The sequence below is a fragment of the Sciurus vulgaris genome, assembly GCF_902686455.1.
Source record: "Sciurus vulgaris genome assembly, chromosome: 18".
Classification (NCBI taxonomy): Eukaryota; Metazoa; Chordata; class Mammalia; order Rodentia; family Sciuridae; genus Sciurus; species Sciurus vulgaris.
In genome coordinates, this window is record NC_136479.1 from 1,398,582 (window position 1) to 1,416,001 (window position 17,420).

A 17,420-nucleotide genomic window follows, 5' to 3' on the forward strand; every position below is an offset into this window, starting at 1 on the left:
CTGCTGGCCAGGCCTGCACCCCAGCCTGAGCTGTAGGTCTCTGCCAGCCGAGCCTTGGTGCTCAACAGGCTTCAGGACTGGGGCAGGTGCTGGGTGGACCAGGTCACACCCAGTGGCTGGGAGAAGGCAAGCGCAGGCCCAGGCAGGCTGCCCAGCTTGGTGCACTCCCTGCAGGGTCGGCCATGGGCCACTCATCTTGGACAGAGATGTAACCTGTAGTTTCTCCCAACCAGCGAGTGCACATCTTCTGCCCGGCGGGAGCAGAAGCGTGAGCAGTACCGCCAAGTGCGCGAGCATGTGCGCAATGATGATGGGCGGCTGCAAGCCTGTGGGTGGAGCCTCCCCGCCAAGTACAAACAGGTGCGAGGGCAGGGCCGGTGCACGGGTGTGAGCTCGGAGCAGCACAGGCTGGCTGGACCAGCCTGGGCTGATTGGACGGGCTGTGGAGCATGGGGCAGGGCCCAGCGCAGCCTGAGAGCAGGGCCTGAGGCACCGCCAGCTGGGCGGGGCTGATCCAGCCCACCCCAACACCTGCCTCCTGGCTGTGGGCGGGTCTTTCTGCTCCCACTGCTCCCTGCGGAGGGCCAACCTTCCTGAAGGATGGGCCTGCACCTGCCTCCACCCACATGCCGACTTGCCTTCTGCTATGTCGCAGCTGAGCCCCAGCGGGGGCCAAGAGGACACCCGCATGAAGAACGTGCCTGTCCCCGTGTACTGCCGCCCTCTGGTGGAAAAGGACCCCACCATGAAGGTGTGCCTGGAGAGCCCCAGTGGGGCAGGCAGGCTTGGGAGGTGGGCAGCCCTCAGGAGGCCAGCAGGAGTGAGTACACCTGGATCCCACCGCTCTGTCTTACAGCTGTGGTGTGCCGCGGGTGTGAACCTGAGTGGGTGGAAGCCATATGAGGAGGACTCTGGGAATGGAGTCAAACCCGCGCCAGGCCGCGACCCTCTGACCTGTGACCGGGAAGTGGAAGGCGAGCCCAAGAGCAACCACACATCTCCTGAGCGGAAGAAGGTCAGGGAGATGGCCAAGAGTGGGGAGAATGGGGGCAGGCCCCCTGAGGACCCAAACCACACTTCTCCCTCCAAGGGGCAGTCCTGGCCTGAGCCAGGAGCAGTGTAGGAGGTGGCTGTGGTGGCCTGCCACTACTTCTTAGTGCTGGGCAGACAGCACCACTCAGGACAGTAGGTTCTCTGTCATGCAGAGGGCCAGGCAGGAAGGGGCTGGACGTTGAGGGAGGGCAGAATGCTCCACAGTTGGGGCCTGGGGTGGGGTTTCATACCCCAGCCTGACTTGGGGCCAGGAATTTAACCTCCTGGAGTTCATGTCTACATCTTGAAATGAATCCTGTAGACATGGTTCTGAGTTCTCATCTCGGCAGCAGGGAAGAACAGCCATGTGCTCTGAAGCCCTGGTCCAGGCTACATCCCACTAGATCCTGGGAAGCTCCCTGGCCCTGTTCTTCCTTTGGGGTGGCTCCAAGCTAAGGCACCAGCCTTGATCCCCTGTGCCCTGAAACAGGCAAAGGAGGCCCTTGAGACGGACGCCACGTCCAGCCGGGTGTGGATCCTCACCAGCACCTTGACCACCAGCAAGGTGGTGATCATTGATGCCAACCAGCCAGGCACTGTCGTGGACCAGTTCACAGTCTGCAACGCCCACGTCCTATGTATCTCCAGCATCCCTGGTGAGCCCTGGCCCCTGCTCCACCAGCCCTACCCATGAGTGGGCACTGCCCTGTGAAGCTGGTGCTCAGGGGAGCTGGTGCCTCCTTTCTACCAAGGAGCAACTAGGAGGCTTGGTAACTGGGACAAGAAGCGGGCTGTGGCCAGCCCAAGCCAAGTGAGACCTTGGAGCAGAGGTGCAGGAAGACCTCACTGGTGGCCATGTTCTGCTCAGTGCTATGCTGACTGGTAGGAGGGCCAGGAACATGCCCAGCTGACTAGAAGTGGCCAGTGGGGACGTTCCATGGATGCCACTCAGTGGTAGAGCTCTTGCCTACTGTACATGAGGTCCCGTTTCTATCTCTAGCACCACACCAAAAACAGTGACCCTGGACCCCAGCATGGGCTGAAAGGAAACATCACTCATAGACATTAAGGAAACATTTTTGTGCTGAATGTAAACCTCTGGTTGGGTCCAGATCCCAGGGTCACCAAGGGTTCTAGAATAGAGGTGTGGGCAAGGGGCTTGGCTTCAGCTCCTCAGCAGCAGCTTCTGACTTCCTGAGCCCAGGCCCCACGTCGGGAGGAGTGGGTGGAGGGCCTTGCCTGCCTCTGGTGTGGCACCTGGGGTCTGTTTGCTGAGATGGCCCTCAGCTCCTTAGAGTTCTTCAGGGTTGTCCCATGAATAGAGGCCATCTGACGCAAGGACCAGAGAGCCTCACTAGTCAGTTCCCCTTGGCCTAGGGGCTCACCTAACAGCAAGCTTGCTGGAGTCCCAGGCCTCTGGGTGGATGTCCCCAGGGGGCAGGTGCTGGGCTGGCTATGAGCCAAGCCACCTCCAGCTGGGAATGAGGAAGCCTGGCCCCCGCAGCTGGCCCCCAGTGTGGGCTGACGGGCTGCCGCGCTTTCCCCCAGCGGCCAGCGACAGTGACTACCCACCAGGGGAGATGTTCCTGGACAGTGACGTGAACCCTGAGGACTCAGGCACCGATGGCGTGCTGGCTGGCATCACCCTGGTGGGCTGTGCCACCCGCTGCAATGTGCCACGTAGCAACTGCTCTTCCCGAGGGGACACCCCAGTGCTGGACAAGGGGCAGGGTGAGTCTTGGGTGGCTTTCTTCTCTCGGTCCCTTGTTCCTCCGTCTCTGCCCAGCTGAGCACACCCCATCCGCAGGGGAGGTGGCTGCCACTGCCAGCGGGAAGGTCAACCCATCCCAGTCTACGGAGGAGGCCACAGAAGCCACAGAGGTGCCAGACCCTGGGCCCAGCGAGCCAGAGGCAGCTGCCCTGCGGCCTGGGCCCCTCACAGAGCATGTCTTCACCGACCCGGCCCCCGTCCCACCTTCCAGCACCCAACCTGGCAGGTGGGCTCTCAAGTCATGCAAGACAAGAGTGGAGGGACACTGGCAGGGAGGGCAGGTCTCAGGGCAGGGCGCAGGCACAGGCGCAGGCTTCTGCACCTACCCTGAGCCATTGTCATTCCCATAGTGAGGATGGGCCAGAGCTGGATGGCAGCAGTGTACAGCCCCAGCCGGAGCCCAGTGGGGACTCCTCAGCAGTGAGCAGCAGTGCCGCGCCTACCATGTGGCTGGGGGCCCAGAATGGCTGGTGAGTGACCTGGGGCCGGGGTGGGCGGGCCCCTTAGGAAGCCCTGGCCCACCACAACCTCCTCCTGCAGGCTGTACGTGCACTCAGCTGTGGCCAACTGGAAGAAGTGCCTGCACTCCATCAAGCTGAAGGACTCTGTGCTGAGCCTGGTGTACGTGACCCCAAGCTGACTGCTGGGAGGGACCTGGAGTAGTCTGGCTGTCCTGAGCCCGACTCACCATCTCCGCATTCTAGGCATGTCAAAGGCCGTGTGCTGGTGGCTCTGGCAGATGGGACGCTGGCCATCTTCCACCGTGGCGAAGGTAAGTCCTGGAGGCCCTCCCTGAGACTGGCCCAGAGGGCTCCCTGGGTTCCTGGGGACACCTTTAGCCAGGCAGTGGGTCCCCCGCCCCAGCCAGGCCTGAGCCTGTCTCTGGGGCTCTCCAGATGGCCAGTGGGACCTGAGCAACTACCACCTGATGGACCTGGGCCACCCACACCACTCCATACGCTGCATGGCTGTTGTGTACGACCGCGTCTGGTGCGGCTACAAGAACAAGGTGCACGTGATCCAGCCCAAGACGATGCAGATCGAGGCAAGTGCTGCCAGCAGCTGGGCCCCGCAGGGAGGGCCTGAACCGTGAGCCAGCATCCCTTCCTCCTGGGAAGCCACAGGAGAGTAAAGCAGAGTCATTCCTCTGCTCAAGTCCTGGGTGCTGTCTGCCCTCAGCTCCCATGCCCCGCCTTGGCCTCCTCCGGGTCCTGACTGGGAGGCGCGTGGCCTGCAGACGTGGGGAGCCCCAGGGCTCTGGCAGGGCAGGCTCCCTTCCCATCCTCTCCTGCCTCCAGCCCCTGCTGACGGGCTGCTGTGGCCCTGCAGAGGTCATTTGATGCCCACCCACGGAGGGAAAGCCAGGTGCGGCAGCTGGCGTGGATAGGGGATGGTGTGTGGGTATCCATCCGCTTGGACTCTACCCTGCGGCTCTACCATGCCCACACGCACCAGCACCTGCAGGACGTGGACATCGAGCCCTACGTCAGCAAGATGCTAGGTGAGCATCTTGTACCAGGTGGGTGGCATGTAGGCAGAGCTGGGCTTCACTGACCCCTCTCCTGTCCCCACCCCAGGCACCGGCAAGCTGGGCTTCTCCTTTGTGCGCATCACAGCCCTCCTCATTGCGGGCAACCGCCTCTGGGTGGGCACTGGCAACGGAGTTGTCATCTCCATCCCCCTGACTGAGAGTGAGTGACGCCCCACCCCAGGCACCCCTGCAGCAGTACTGACTGCGCTGGCTCCCCAACATTCCCAGGCGGGTGGGCTCCACACGGCCTTGTCTGGGAGGGTGCAGCCAGGAGGCTCAACCCCCTGCCTTTCCTCCCCAGCTGTGGTCCTGCACCGAGGCCAGCTCCTGGGGCTCCGAGGTAAGCCTGCAGCACCCACCTGCCCCAGACAGCCCACGGTGGCTGCTCGCCAGCCCTCTTGAGCCTGCTGGAAATGAGGTGATTCGGCCCCCTCTGGCCCTCTGTCCCCAGCCAACAAGACATCCCCCACTTCTGGGGAGGGTGCTCGCCCAGGGGGCATCATCCACGTGTACGGGGACGACAGCAGTGACAAGTCTGCCAGCAGCTTCATCCCCTACTGCTCCATGGCGCAGGCCCAGCTCTGCTTCCACGGGCACCGCGATGCTGTCAAATTCTTCGTCTCAGTGCCAGGTGAGGGGCCACTCCCTGTCCTCCCTGGACAGGCCTGTGGGTACCCATGCGGCCCCTCACAGAGGCAGCTGTCCTGAGTTCCCTCTGCCCCCGACAGGGAACGTGCTGGCCACCCTCAATGGCAGCGTGCTCGACAGCCCTTCCGAGGGCCCTGGGCCTGCAGTGCCTACTGCCGACGTGGAGGGCCAGAAGCTGAAGAACGCACTGGTGCTGAGCGGGGGCGAGGGCTACATCGACTTCCGCATCGGTGAGTGGGCACTGGCTGGGGCGGGGCCACGGTGCTGGCAGGCAGGACCCCTCACTGCTGCCAACCCTCCAGGAGACGGAGAGGACGATGAGACGGAGGAAGGAGCAGGAGACGGGAGCCAGGTGAAGCCCGTGCTGTCCAAGGCGGAGCGCAGCCACATCATCGTGTGGCAGGTGTCCTACACCCCCGAGTGAGGACACCGCCCCACCTGCCTGATGCCAATGTGTACATAGGACCCCGCCAGCCTGCCCCCCGCCTGCCCCCAGGGCAGCCAGGTGCCCGTCACCCCTTTCTAACCTCTCAACCTGCAGCTTTCACCTGAGGCCCAGGCCCCGCTGGCAGGGAGCACATCCCTGAGGTGTGGGGGATGTGGCCATGGGAGGCGGGAGTGGGAGGAGGGGAGGCTCTGTAGGAAGGCCCTGCAGCTCCTGCTCAGTACTCCCTACACAGCATCCTCAAGTCCCAGGGGCACCTCGGCTGGGGCAAGGCAGAACCAAGGTGGTTGTGGGCAGCCCCTGCAGCTGGCCTTGGCTCCACTGTGGACTCCTCACTCCTGGCACCCCTGGAGCAGGTGCAGGGGCTGCACACTTGCCCTGTCTTCCCACCCAGTTTACTTGCTTTGCATGCTGCCCATGGGGGTGGGGTCCATATCCCTGGGGGAGCCAGGCCTGGTGCCTATCCTAAGCCTGGGGGTGGGGGGTGTGCTCAGGCTGCTAGGTCCCTGGCCCCAGGCAAGCCCTATTCAGGGCTTACCCCTTCCCTGACTAGTGTCCCCTCAGTCCCTACTGCAGCCTCCCCAGGGATCTGGCAGAGAAACCTGGGGCCGGTCCCTGAGGCAGTACCTTCAGAAGACAAACCAGGTTCCCTCACCCCCGGAGCCCAAGGTCGTTCAGCCCCAGTGACTGGTGGACCCCAGGCTCTTCCTGGACATAAGACTCACCTTTGAGGAGCAGGACCCTGCAGTCCTGCCCCTCCCAGGATCCCTGAGGGTGGGATTTCTCAGGCTGCTAGGGCAGGTCCAGGCCTCAGGAAGAAGTGGAGGTTCTGGCCTCTGCTAGGGTGAGTCCTAGGATGCAGGCTCAGCCTCAGGGTGATGGGGGTGGTGTGCTCCTGGGACCTGCCTCCTGCACAGGGCTCCAAGCCCAGCTCTCAGACACGTACCAAGTGCCTAGGGTTGCCCGCTGTGGCCTGCTCCCTCGGAGAGAACTGACAAGAGGATGCCAGGCAGAGGCCAGAAGGGCCATGCCCCTGCAGCAGAGCTCTAGAGTAGTGCATGGGGGCAGGTGCTGCCCTTGCTGGTCTACTCCCCCACCTTCCTGGGCCAGGCCTTACTCCTGCCCCCAGAGGTATTGACCAGGGCAGCCTGGTCCTTGCTGCCCACTTCCTCCCACCAGAGAAGCACAGATCTTGGGGAGCTGTCCCATGACCCCAGCTGGCCACCACAAGCTGCAGCCACAGGGAGCTGCAGGCTTCCCCCCACCACCCTGCCACCTCTCCACTGTGATGTATGTCCCTTGTCTGTCCCCACTGGAGTGTGAAATGACTGGGGTTAACCGGGTGGGTGCAAGTAGAGGAAGGGCCTGGTGTGCTTCTCCTCAGGCTTTGGCCCTAAGCGAACCCACGTATCTGCTCTGTATGTAATAAACGTTTAACACCTACTGCTGTGTCCCTGGGACCGAGCCAGTGCTCACACGGTTTTCCTCCAGTTTATTATGAAAAGAAACGGGGGCCAGCTGAGTGCCAGCTGTCCTGCACACCAGCCCCATCCGAGTCCGAGGGGGCATCCTGGGGGGGGGCAGCTACTCATACAGCCAGTGCCCCGCGCTGTCCTCCCAACACAGGAGCTCGTCCGACTGGAACCAGAGTGCGATCTCGCGGCGGGCGCTCTCCACCGAGTCGCTGCCGTGGATCACGTTCCTGCACGGGACAGGGGCGTGGGTGGGCCGGGCCGGGCGCGAGCGGCAGGGCCCGTGGGGAGGGCGCGCGCAGGCGGGCCTTACTTGCCGACCTCCACGCAGAAGTCCCCACGGATGGTGCCGGGCGGGGCGTTCACAGGGTCCGTGGTGCCGATGAGCGCCCGCGAGGCGCGCACGACATCCAGACCTTGCCACACCTGGGCGTGGGGCGAGCGTCAGTGCGCGCAGGCTCCCGGTCTGTACCCGCCCGCCGCCCTCCGGAACTCACCATGGCCACCACGGGCCCCGAGCTCATGTACTTGACCAGGCGGCCGTAGAAGGGGCGCCCGCGCAGCTCCGCGTAGTGCTCGCGCAGCAGCTCCTCGGAGGCCTGCGGGAAGGACGGCCGCCCGCGCTGCGTCCCGCGCCCTCGTCTCGGCCCCCGCACCACCCGCCCTGCACGCGCCCAGCTCCGGCCGCCCGCACCTGCACCAGCTTCAGCGCCACCAGCTTGAAGCCCTTCCTTTCGAAACGCCGCACGATCTCGCCCACCAGCCGCCGCTGCACGCCGTCAGGCTTCACGGCCAGGAAGGTGCGCTCGTGCACCCCGCTGCAGGCTGCGGGGACCTGGACGTCAGGTCAGCCCGGCAGCCCGCGCCCCGCCCGGCCCCGCGCCGCCCCCGCGCTTACCCGCCGGGAAGAGGTTGGCGAAGATGGTCAGCACCAGGCAGATCATGGCGGCGGCTGGCCCGGCGGGGCGGGGCCTGCGCCCAAAGGGGCGCGCCGCACGCAGGGCCACCCCCCCGCTCACGCCCGAGGCGGCCGCCGCGGCCCCGGGCCCCGGCCCCTGCTCCGCAGCGCCCCACCACACGGCCGCGGCCCCGCGCGCACAGAAACCACAACCCAGGCCACTAAGCGCGTTTATTCCCAGTCACGGCTACGCGGAAGAGGCCGCTTGGAAGAGGCCCGCACGCTGCTCCCCGCTTCCGCTCAGCAGCCCGCCGCTGGGCCCGACTCAGCCTCTGCTGCCCCACTTCTCCCCACCAACTGCAAGGCCGCGGGGCACGTCGCCTAGGCGGCCGCGCCCCACGACGCCGCCGCGCAGCACTCCAGCTAGACTGCGGTTCCCCTGGCCCGCCCCTTGGCCTCCTGTTGTGCGGGGTAGTCCCAAGGATCCGCGCGAGTCCTCTCCAGGTTCAGCAGCGGCTCCTCCGCGCTGGTGTCCCCGCTTTTCCGTCGCTGAGCCAGGATCATGGCCCGGAGCAGAGGTGGGTAGGGCACGGGGCGCGGCCTGTCCTCCATCCCAGGCGTGAAGGCGGCGAAAGCCGCCTCCTCGTGCTTGGGCACCAGCCGCCAGTCGTGGTACATGACGTGCTCGATCTCCCGGGCCTCCGCCTCCGTCTTCCCTGCGGGAGGAGTGCGAGGCTGACTTCGCGCCGGCTGGACAGACGGCCACGCGCTCCTGCCCGCCGGTACCCTTACCTTTGAAGGTCAGGACGCCCCAGGCCTTCCCGTGGTCCAGGTTCTGCGAAGCAAGAAAGAGCGGGTCAGCTCGGGGAGCTGCTCGCCCGGCGCTGGGGAGGCGGGAGCCCCTGCCCCTCGGATCTGGGGAGCTGGGCGAGGCCAGCGCCTTCCAGCAGCCGGCGGGCCGCGCGCACCTGCGCGGTGTAGTCCGGCCGCACGCGCGTGAGGCGCCAGTAGCAAGGCTCGTCGTGCTGCCACAGCCAGGACTTGCGCGTCACCAGGCGGCCCAGGCCGAAGAGCGGGAGGCGGGCGAGCAGCTGCAGGAGGCGGCTCTCGCGGCGCGCGTCGGCCCAGGCGCGCGCCGGCAGCCGGCGGCCCGAGTGCGGCCGGGTCAGGGTCTCGTAGTCCAGGGCGTAGAGCTGCGAGTCGCGCGGCCGCTCCCGCTGCTCGCGCAGGGCGCGCACGCGGCGGGCCAGCTCGGCGATCAGCCGCGGCCGCACCTTCTTCCGCGCCATCGTCGTGGCCGCGACCCCCGCCCCGCCGGAAGCCCGCGCAGTCAGAGCCGGCCTGCGCCGGAAGCGACCGGCGTCCCACCCAAAGGCGTCCGGACGCGGGCGGAAGCGGAGAGGAGGTCGGGCCATGGCGGAGGCGGGGCCCCGGAGGGCCGCGCGCTCGCGCCGAGGCCTTCAGCGGCCCCCGACCTGGGAGGTCTCGGACTCTGACTCGGAGGACCGCAGCGCTGCTGAGGCCGGAGCAGGGGTTCGGGGCCCGGCGGGGCAGCGCAGGTCGGCGGCGTGGCGGCCCGAGCAGGCCCTGCGGCACCTGGTGCTGCGCATGGACCTAGGTCCGGGCTCGCGGGCGGGCGGGCGGATGACCGCCGGCCCGCGGGCAAGGAGAGCTGACCGAGCTGTCCCCCGCGGGCGCAGCCGTGCTGGAGGACACCGGTGCCGACGTTCTGATGGAGGCTCTGGGCACCCTGGGCTGTGAATGCCACATCGAGCCGCAGCGCCCGGCATGCAGCCTACGGTGGAGCCGAGTGAGGCACGACCCCCGCAGCGTGAGTGGCCGGTTCTGCCCGCCGCTCCCGTGCCCTGGGTCCTGGGCCCAGGTTCCACTGGTGCAGCATCTGGAGAGGTAGCACCTCGCAGAGGGGTGACTAAGCCTGCGTTGCCACTCTGCCAACATGGAGCAGAACCAGCTGCTGCCCCATAACATTCTGCTCCAGCCTCTGGGAGGCTGGGCTTAGGCTTCTGGGGAAAGCCCTGGCGGAGCTGAGCATGGCTTCTGCTGCAGAACTGGGGTTCCCAGTGTTGACTTGGCAGCCAGGCAGAGGCCCAGAGACAGGCCAAGTGTGGGCAGCAGTGCCCCCCATTTCCCCACAGGTGCCTCCTGAGGTGTGGGCTGCAGAGGAGCAGGAACTACTGCTGCTGCTGCTGCTGGAGCCTGAGGAGTTTCTGCAGGGCACTGCTCAGCTGAACCAGGTGGTCTTCCCTCATCCTGTGGGACCACGTTTCCCAGCCAGGAGTGCCATTCTGCCAGCCAAGGTTTAGGGGAGAGAGGCACAAATGAGACAGTGGTGGGATTTGGAGAGCCTGAGTCCATGCAAATGCCAGGCTGGGGTACAGAGGTGGACCACAGGTGCTCGACCTCCCTGGCCTTAGGAGGCAGTGCAGCTGGTTTTCTGGAGACAGTTGGCTGGGCAGAAGGAGTATCTCTGGCTTTCATGCTCTTTGCCACTGGCTGTGGGCTGGTGGTCTGCAAGGCCCTGCAGCCACAGCCCTCCTACGAACAGGTGTACCACGTTGCCTTCAGACAGCAGGCCTGCCCTGTTCAGTGCCCTGGATCTCTCCTGAGAGCCCTACCCACCCCCACCTGGCTGTCATCGGGCTGGATGCCCACCTATGGTACCATTCATCCCAAGGCCCTTACCAGGGCTGGCTGGGGTGGGTGAGGAGAGGTAGGGATGCCTCTGGCAGAGCCGATTCCACTGCCCTGGGGGCCCTGGCGGAGGCAGAATTCAGCTAGAGGTATGGGGAACTAGAAGTGGTCTCTTCTGCCCAGGTCTTGCCAGCCCAGTGCCCAGGGGATGCAGCAGCTGCAGAATCCAGAGGTGGAGGAGGTGAGGGCTGTTTAGGCTGGGTGGGTGGACCTTGGCCGCAGCATGTGACTGCTCTCTAGCTGGGCCAGGCATGCCTCCCGGCATGATCAAGGTAAGCCACACCATGATCACTCTTCTCCAGGCCCTGGTGCTCCTCCAGCTCTACGCAGACCTGGATGTGCTGCTGGTGGCCTCCTGGCAGGAGCTGAGTCAGCACGTGTGTGCCTACACCAAAGCTCTGGCCCAGCTCCCCTCTAAGTGCGTGCCCCTGCCGAGGGCCGGAGGGGGACAGGATCGCCAGTAGCAGGGTGCTCCGTGGGCACAGCAGGGCTGGAAGACTTTGTAGCTCTGAAGGCCCCTCTGCCCCTCCCTGTTTCAGGCAGTGCTGGGACTCCCAGGCCTTTTCCTTCTGCACAGCAGGGCGCTGGGCTGCAGGCCAGCTGGTGGCCAGAGATGGTTCTGGGCTGCGGGGGTTTGGTGGAGACAGATGAGGCAGTTTAACCAGGTCAGCTCTGCTGTGGCAGATGCCATTGTCACTGCCTTCCCCTCCCCCCGCCTTCTGCAGCAGGCAAGTCCCCAGGTACCCTTCCCCTCAGGTGGGAGACCCAGGCCTCAAGGCCCACCCTGCTCACACCTGTGCTTGGCCTAGGCACTTCTGGCCTGCAGCACAGAAGAGGAGCGTCTGGGTCTCCTAGCTGACCTCCCTGTGGAGGCCAGCAAAGGCAGACAGCCCCGCAGGGTGGGGCCTGACCTCTCCCGTCGCATCTGCCTCTTCTTGACCACCACCAACCCTGACCTGCTGCTGGACCTGGGCTCCTGACCACTCGCAGGCCTCCTCTCCTGCCGACCAGCACCATAGCACCAGCCCACAGGAAGACTGACCAGACCTTCTGGGAGGGGTAGGGGGCACCCACCCTCACTCAGCCTGGGGTGGACTCCATCCTGGGCCACTTAGACTTGAGCTTGGGGAAGCAGGGGGAGGACAGATGCTCTGGGATCAGCAGAGGAGCAGGGAGGCAGACAGAAGCCTGGGGAGGATGGGGGTTTGTGTTCTCTCTGTCCTGAATGCTCTGACCACAGGACAGCCTGGCAAGACTGCCCTGCTGTGCAGTCAGGAGGACTGCTGGGCAGTGCCCAGAGGGTGGGGGTGGCTCCCTGGGGGAGGAAGGCACAGATACCGAGCAGCCCAGGACTGGTGGACTCTTTAATCTCAGGGCTGTAAGACATAAATCCACATTTGTCACAGTCGTTGGGGTCTCTGTGACAGGAGTGGCAGCAGACAACATGCAGAGCGAGCTACAAGAGCCAGGACCCAGGCACAGCAAGTGCCACTCCACCAGGCCCTGTCTCCCCAGGCAGCAGACACCCGCCACCACAGGCTGGCCCAGCAGTGGTTGGCCACCATTCCTGGGACAGCTGGAGGGCTGGTGTGGCTGCTCATTTGAGGCCCACCCAGTGCAGCAAAATGGACTCTCAGTGGCCAGTGGCTCTGGCTTTAGAAGAGATAGGGCAGCCCCACTCAGACCTTGGTCCAGCTCTTCCCTCCTGCTGCCATGCACGGTGGCTGGAAGGAAGGGACAGAGTGGCCTTCCCAGTCTGAGGAAGCAGTTTTTGTTAGAAAAATCAGGTCCGTCGGCAGCGCTTCCTTTGGCAGGGCCTGGCCTCTGGGCTGTGGGGATTGGGTGGGGACACCGGGGCCTTGCGATGGCTGCAGTTCATGCTCAGGACCCAGCCCAACTTGTCACGTAGCACCTGCTTGAGGCCAGGTGGCAGGGGCAGGCCCTCGAGGGTGTCCCCTGAATCAGGGCGCAACTGGCGCAGGCGGGAGCAGCACAGGTACTGCAGGGAGGTGGCGCTGGCGCAGGCACGGATCACCTTCATGCTGCTTCTGGCTGCCGTGGAGCACACCATCGGGTAGAACCTCCTGTTCCTCAGCCGGGTGGCAGCCACTCCTGAAGGGAGGCACACTGAGCCTGGGCCTGTGGAGGGCCTAGAAGGTGCTGCACCAGGCCTGGTGTACATCCACCAGGGTGGCCAGGGGACCAGGTCCTGCAGCTTCAGCCTCTCCTGTCCCACCCCCTGGGGACTGGGGACCTCAGGCCCAGGGCAGCCTGGCTCTGCCAAGACAGCTCTGGCAGCTGTGCCCTGCAGACACCTGCTGTTCAGGGTCAGCTGAGGGACCCTCACCTATGCACTTCCTGTTCTTAAAGAAGGTCAGCGTCCCATGCCAGGCATCCAGGTGCACACCAATGATGGAGCCCTGGCCGAAGCGCGACGAGAAGCTGGTCTTGTCGCCCTTGTGGTGGAGGAGCCCTAGGGGCACCAGGTGAGGATGAGCCCAGGAGCCCGGCGCTGTCCGCCCCACCCCCCGGGCCACACCACACACACCCGTGTAGGAGAGGCCCCAGCTGTCCTCATCCCTGCCAAGCAGGCTGCAGAACGTGTGGTGGTACTTGTCCAGGTCCACGTCGGACGTCCCAATGCCCACCATCTGCCAAAGTGGGCTGGGAAGAGTGTGCCTGGGGCAGGAGCCTATGGCACAGCCCCAGACCAGTGACCACTTACCATGTCGGTGCCATAAACAGGTGAGGTCATCTTGATCTCCCAGAAGTGCTGGCCGTCCCCCAGCTCCTTGGTGCCCCGGATGGCTGCAGTGCCACAGCTGTACTCCATGTGGAAGCTGACCTTGCGGTTGTCGCAGCTCAGCAGGGCAGCTGAGGACTTGTTCAGGTCGTCCCAGACCCAGTCGAAGCCTGTTAAGATAGTGCCAGCTCACCCCTGCACCTCCCGGGGGCCCCCCCCACACGGGCGCTCACACTCATCTTCCTCCCCGCAGCGGCAGTCCTTGCCACCATGTGTCGTGTGCGGGCTGCTGCAGAAGGTGGCCTCGCTCTGGCCCTCACAGTCACAGAAGGACTCCCCCGTCACGGGCACAGCACTGGGGATGGACGGTGGCAGGGATGAGGACTCAGGGTCAGAATCAGAGTCACTGTGCTGGAGAGAAAGGCAGCCTGTTCCCACCTGGCTGCTGGCCTGGCCCTACCAGTCCACCATAGGCTGAGCCACCCTGACCCACCCAGGTGGGGGTTTCTGCCATCCCAGGTGCTGGGCAGAGACCTCAGCGCCAATACCCAAGATGACACTTGGCACCACCCTCTGGCCTTCTCCAGGCAGCTTCTGGGTCTCAGATGAGCTGCAGACCTGGCCCCAGCAAGATCTGATGGGAGACCACTTGGGTCTCCCTGATAACAGCTGGGCTTCTCAGATGGGATTTGGTCACGACCTGGACCGGGGTCCTCTTGTCACCAATGCTTGGGGGAAGCCTTCAGTGAGGCCCAGTGGACTTGTGCTGTTGCTTCAAGCTTATGCTGTAGGAAGCCTCAGTCAGGGCCCAGCGCCACCTCCAAGGGGCCCCAGTCCTGAGGTCCAGGGACCTCATGTTGGTCACTGGTTAGTTATCAAGGCTGAACTCATCAAGTGGCAGGCAGCTCACCCACAGGCCCTGGGACATCAGCCAGGGAGGGTCTCTGAACCAAGGTGCTCCTTGATGCCACACACAAGCCCTCCAAGCACCTGCCGAGACCAGGAGGGTGCAGACAGCCTCTGCCAGTCTGCGTGGCCAGCTCTTACAGGCTGTGCTGTGGCCTTCCTGCTACACACCTGCACGGCAGCCCAAGGAACCCTCTACTCTAAGCTACTCTGGCCACACTGGGCTCCTGCTGCCCTGTGAATTAAGACCAGCCCCCACCCAAACCCACAAGCTCCACCACCCCCCAGCCATGTGTAGTCACACTGGTACCCAGGTGCTGCATGCTCACTGCTCCCGTATGAAGCAGGCACTTCCCCAGGAACCCTTTCCAGGTTGCTTCTCACCACTTCTCATGTTCCCTGTCTGCTTCCCTATCCACTCCTGCCAGACCAAGAGCTCCTCAGGGAGGGGCCTGCTCCCCAGGTCCTATTCCTGTAAACCTGGGTCTAGGACAGTGGCCACACAGTAGCCTAAGCTAGTGGCCCTTCACTGTCACCTGCATCAGGTACACCCAGGGGGAAGACTGGCCAGTGCCCTCTGTTCACACCCTGGGTGCTGTGTAGTATGACATCTGCCTCCCAGGAGAAGCCACAAGGAACCACAGCGGGAAGCTCAGCTGGCCAAAGGTAAACAGGCCTATAAGAAGCCGCTTTCAGAAAAACTGTCCTACCTGGAGAAGGTTCCTGCCCCAGACAACAGGCCAGAGAACTGTAGCCCAGTGACCTAGAGGGGGAGTCCCCACAGCCAGGGAGGCCCACTGAGGAGCCAGGGCCAGGACACACTAATCCTCCTCAGGGAGGAAGCAGACCTAATCCTGCTACCAGCCTTGAGGAGAGCACCAAGGGAGGAGGGGCAGTGTTGTTCGGCTTGCTGAGGTGCACCACCACCTGCCTACACACGTGCCATGGGCCCAGTAGGTGACAGAGGACAAGCAGTATGCATGTGTCACAATGCCCAGTCCCACAGCAACGAGCCTGAAAGGCAGGGGCCCAGGCAGACAGATGACTGCAGGCCACGTGGTCAAAGGGAGCTGCAGGCATGGCAGGAATGCAAGCGGGCCTCTCAAGCTTGGAGGCCCTGGGAAGGGCACAGGACAGTGCTAGCCAGGCCAGTAGACCCACGGCTCCAGTCCTCCCCCAAGGCCTGCTGATTCCACAGGGCTCCGGGAGGAGCCCACCGCTGCCTGGGTCACCTGGTTGAGCCAGAACTACAATTGCAGGGCAGCACAGCGCAGACACTCCCGATGTCAATGTGAGTTCAGGAAGTCAGCGGAGAGGCCTCTCCCCCACAGCCTCCACCCTGCCACACTGCACCTCACCAGGCGTAACAGCCACACAGCCTGGCCCCCAGACCTGGCCGTGGCAGAGATGACAGGCTGCTGTCAACAGCAGTGAGGACCTTCTACCTGCCCTGGCTTTGCTGGGCCTCCCTGAGCTTAGGAGAAGGGTGTGAAGTTTGAGAACCACGGTTTCTTTTTTAGACGTGTATATGTGAACACAACACATTTGTGCTACAAAAGAAACATCTAAAAGGATGCATGCCAGGTCAACAGCAGTTACCTCTGGAATCTGGCCAGGCAGGCAGCAGAGAACTTCTGCTGCACAACTGACCAGAGACCAGCAGCCAGCCCTTCCGTACATTGCATTTGTCAAAGGAGAGGACAGGACAAAGAATCTGTTCTAAGGTCCTGTCACCCCAGGCTGCGTATGCTTTACCTGGTCAAAGAGCCTTACTGAGTACAGTACTTCCCCAAGAAACATGGCCAGTACTCTGGCCTGGGAACATCTTTTTTGTGTGACTCCCCATCCTTGGAGCAGTCATTCCCACCTTGCCACAGGTACCTACCTGACCATCAGAGTCATAGCCCCGGATAGTTGTGCCTGCCAGGGCCACAGCCCTGGTATCCGTGTCCCGGCGGGCTGCGCTCAAGACAAAATGCCACGCCCTGCTACTCCGGGGGCGCCTGGCCATGCTGGAGAGGACCTGAAAGAAAAACAGTTCTGACCAGGGAGCCAAGCACACCAGGGCGAGTCCACAATCCCCAACCCTGTACTCTGCCACTGGAACTTCGCCACTGCCTGTCGGCTGGGCACCGACCCAGCCGAGGCAGGGGCTCACGAGCCTGTACCTGGCTCCAGAGTCTGAGCACCTTGATGAGACCAAGGCAGCTGGTGTGAAATGCCACCCAGACACCCATGATTCCGATGGCGCTTCTCAGTCATCTCCCGAGTTCCATGTAGGCACAGAGGCCTCGGGCACCTCACACCAGCTCGCTCCTCCTCCACTCGGTCCAGCTTGACCAATGAAGTCCCGACCGCGGTTGCTCATGCCCGCACCACGGCCGGCATCCACCTGACACTCCCTGCCGACCGGAGGAGGCCCCACTCGCGCGGGGGACCACACAGCTCCGCGGCTCGGCTCCTCGCGCTCCACACGCCACAGCCGTGTTCTTTTTCGATAGCATTTCGAGTCTGATCGGGGCCTGCCATTGTTCTCGGGGTGAAAGGCAAGCCTCCGTGAGGGCGAGTTCCGCTTGGCGGCCTCGCTCCAGTGGCCGGCAATCTGCTCTTTGTCCGAACCCCCATGGCCCCAGCCCCACTTTCAGCCCGAGGCCGCCGCCTGGACTGCCCCACCTCGCCCGGCCCCTCGGGGTGCGCCGCTCGAGAGCGCGCAGCAGGGCCGCGCGATGAATGAATGGTCCAGGCGCCCAGATCGGGCGGAGGGCAGTCAGGCCCGCGTCCCGCGGCCTGGGCGCTGCTGCAGGCAGGGACCGCCCGCGGCCCCAGCCCGGCCTCCCGCGCGCCGCCCCAGGGGACAAAAGGCTGCGAGCCCGACCGCCCGCGAGGTCAACACGCTGCCGTCCGGGGCCGCCCGGTCGGGCGCTGCTCACCTGCCCCCGCGGCCGCCGCGCTTCCCAGGCTGTGACCCACTTTCTGCCCAGACCCGGACGTAAACAATCCCCGCCCCCGCGCTGCATTGGCCCGGCGGCGAGGCGACCGCTCCAATCCGGGACTTCGCGCGAGGGCGGGTCTCTTGGGTCACGGCTGTTGCCAAGAGGTTGCAGGGCCCGTCAATCCTGATCCGATCTTCCCATTGGTCGCAGCTTGAGCTGTCAGACCCGAGATCCTCACTCCCATTGGACGCGGACACGGAAGTAGGTCCAACTCCGTTACGTCATCTGAACCGGAACTTGAGGGCACAGACCGAAGCTCCTCGGACGAC

General features: G+C 64.3%; 5 protein-coding genes across 30 annotated transcripts in view; 2 read left to right on the forward strand and 3 right to left on the reverse strand.

The window, feature by feature from the left end:
* Positions 1–6,865, forward strand: part of MAPK8IP3 (mitogen-activated protein kinase 8 interacting protein 3) — a 41,061-nt gene extending 34,196 nt beyond the window's left edge. For 12 of the 20 annotated variants that reach the window (XM_079120975.1, XM_079120960.1, XM_079120961.1 and 9 more), the window contains 16 exons: positions 234–360; positions 656–751; positions 857–1,015; positions 1,523–1,688; positions 2,581–2,763; positions 2,840–3,029; positions 3,154–3,273; positions 3,344–3,424; positions 3,508–3,575; positions 3,700–3,848; positions 4,133–4,304; positions 4,381–4,494; positions 4,636–4,674; positions 4,786–4,965; positions 5,063–5,212; positions 5,285–6,865. In XM_079120975.1, coding sequence (XP_078977101.1) covers positions 234–360; positions 656–751; positions 857–1,015; positions 1,523–1,688; positions 2,581–2,763; positions 2,840–3,029; positions 3,154–3,273; positions 3,344–3,424; positions 3,508–3,575; positions 3,700–3,848; positions 4,133–4,304; positions 4,381–4,494; positions 4,636–4,674; positions 4,786–4,965; positions 5,063–5,212; positions 5,285–5,406 — 2,116 coding nt within the window. In that variant the 3' untranslated portion in view covers positions 5,407–6,865. The remainder of the gene's footprint in view (positions 1–233; positions 361–655; positions 752–856; positions 1,016–1,522; positions 1,689–2,580; positions 2,764–2,839; positions 3,030–3,153; positions 3,274–3,343; positions 3,425–3,507; positions 3,576–3,699; positions 3,849–4,132; positions 4,305–4,380; positions 4,495–4,635; positions 4,675–4,785; positions 4,966–5,062; positions 5,213–5,284) is intronic. The other 8 variants (XM_079120964.1, XM_079120977.1, XM_079120978.1 and 5 more) reach the window with 1 other exon arrangement.
* Positions 6,866–6,902: 37 nt separating this feature from the next.
* On the reverse strand, positions 6,903–8,195 carry NME3 (NME/NM23 nucleoside diphosphate kinase 3). 2 transcript variants are annotated; one of them, XM_079120981.1, is made up of 5 exons: positions 7,798–8,195; positions 7,594–7,724; positions 7,397–7,498; positions 7,221–7,325; positions 6,903–7,129 (listed from the first exon to the last, which is right to left on the reverse strand). In XM_079120981.1, exons 1-5 carry the CDS (start codon positions 7,841–7,843, stop codon positions 7,016–7,018), a joined length of 498 nt encoding a protein of 165 aa, XP_078977107.1. In that variant the 5' UTR covers positions 7,844–8,195; the 3' UTR covers positions 6,903–7,015. The 2 variants fall into 2 exon arrangements, with proteins under 2 accessions (XP_078977107.1, XP_078977106.1); XM_079120980.1 differs by having other exon boundaries at positions 7,213–7,325.
* Positions 8,196–8,220: 25 nt separating this feature from the next.
* MRPS34 (mitochondrial ribosomal protein S34) lies at positions 8,221–9,346 on the reverse strand (the record flags this gene model as incomplete). The annotated part of the gene is made up of 3 exons (XM_079120991.1): positions 8,766–9,346; positions 8,590–8,632; positions 8,221–8,513 (listed from the first exon to the last, which is right to left on the reverse strand). The coding sequence occupies exons 1-3, from the start codon at positions 9,210–9,212 to the stop codon at positions 8,221–8,223; spliced, it is 783 nt and encodes a 260-aa protein (XP_078977117.1). The 5' UTR covers positions 9,213–9,346.
* EME2 (essential meiotic structure-specific endonuclease subunit 2) lies at positions 9,211–11,489 on the forward strand (the record flags this gene model as incomplete). The annotated part of the gene is given in 9 exon segments (XM_079120531.1): positions 9,211–9,415; positions 9,498–9,628; positions 9,954–10,115; positions 10,384–10,475; positions 10,633–10,690; positions 10,812–10,927; positions 11,049–11,140; positions 11,143–11,237; positions 11,319–11,489. Coding segments are annotated over 9 exon segments (1,122 nt in total).
* Positions 11,490–11,860: 371 nt separating this feature from the next.
* On the reverse strand, positions 11,861–17,413 carry SPSB3 (splA/ryanodine receptor domain and SOCS box containing 3). 6 transcript variants are annotated; one of them, XM_079120989.1, is made up of 7 exons: positions 17,089–17,405; positions 16,044–16,181; positions 13,522–13,663; positions 13,235–13,422; positions 13,058–13,160; positions 12,857–12,982; positions 11,861–12,621 (listed from the first exon to the last, which is right to left on the reverse strand). In XM_079120989.1, exons 1-7 carry the CDS (start codon positions 17,173–17,175, stop codon positions 12,293–12,295), a joined length of 1,113 nt encoding a protein of 370 aa, XP_078977115.1. In that variant the 5' UTR covers positions 17,176–17,405; the 3' UTR covers positions 11,861–12,292. The 6 variants fall into 6 exon arrangements, with proteins under 6 accessions (XP_078977115.1, XP_078977112.1, XP_078977113.1 ...); XM_079120986.1 differs by having other exon boundaries at positions 13,486–13,663; positions 17,089–17,402; XM_079120987.1 differs by lacking the exon at positions 17,089–17,405 and adding an exon at positions 16,327–16,541 and having other exon boundaries at positions 13,486–13,663.
* Between the last annotated feature and the right edge of the window lie 7 nt (positions 17,414–17,420).

What these genes read in the sequence shown, in the direction of transcription:
- NME3 (XM_079120980.1), bottom strand. Translation starts at nt 7,843, where the DNA reads ATGATCTGCCTGGTGCTGACCATCTTCGCCAACCTCTTCCCGGCGG. An exon ending in TGGCGCTGAAGCTGGTGCAG is followed by an intron (nt 7,499 to 7,593) that starts GTGCGGGCGGCC and finishes TCCTTCCCGCAG; the next exon opens with GCCTCCGAGGAGCTGCTGCG. An exon ending in CGGGGCCCGTGGTGGCCATG is followed by an intron (nt 7,326 to 7,396) that starts GTGAGTTCCGGA and finishes CCCCACGCCCAG; the next exon opens with GTGTGGCAAGGTCTGGATGT.
- SPSB3 (XM_079120984.1), bottom strand. Translation starts at nt 17,175, where the DNA reads ATGCAGCGCGGGGGCGGGGATTGTTTACGTCCGGGTCTGGGCAGAAAG. An exon ending in GCTATGACTCTGATGGTCAG is followed by an intron (nt 13,664 to 16,043) that starts GTAGGTACCTGT and finishes CTTTCTCTCCAG; the next exon opens with CACAGTGACTCTGATTCTGA. An exon ending in TAAGAACAGGAAGTGCATAG is followed by an intron (nt 12,622 to 12,856) that starts GTGAGGGTCCCT and finishes GCCTCCCTTCAG; the next exon opens with GAGTGGCTGCCACCCGGCTG.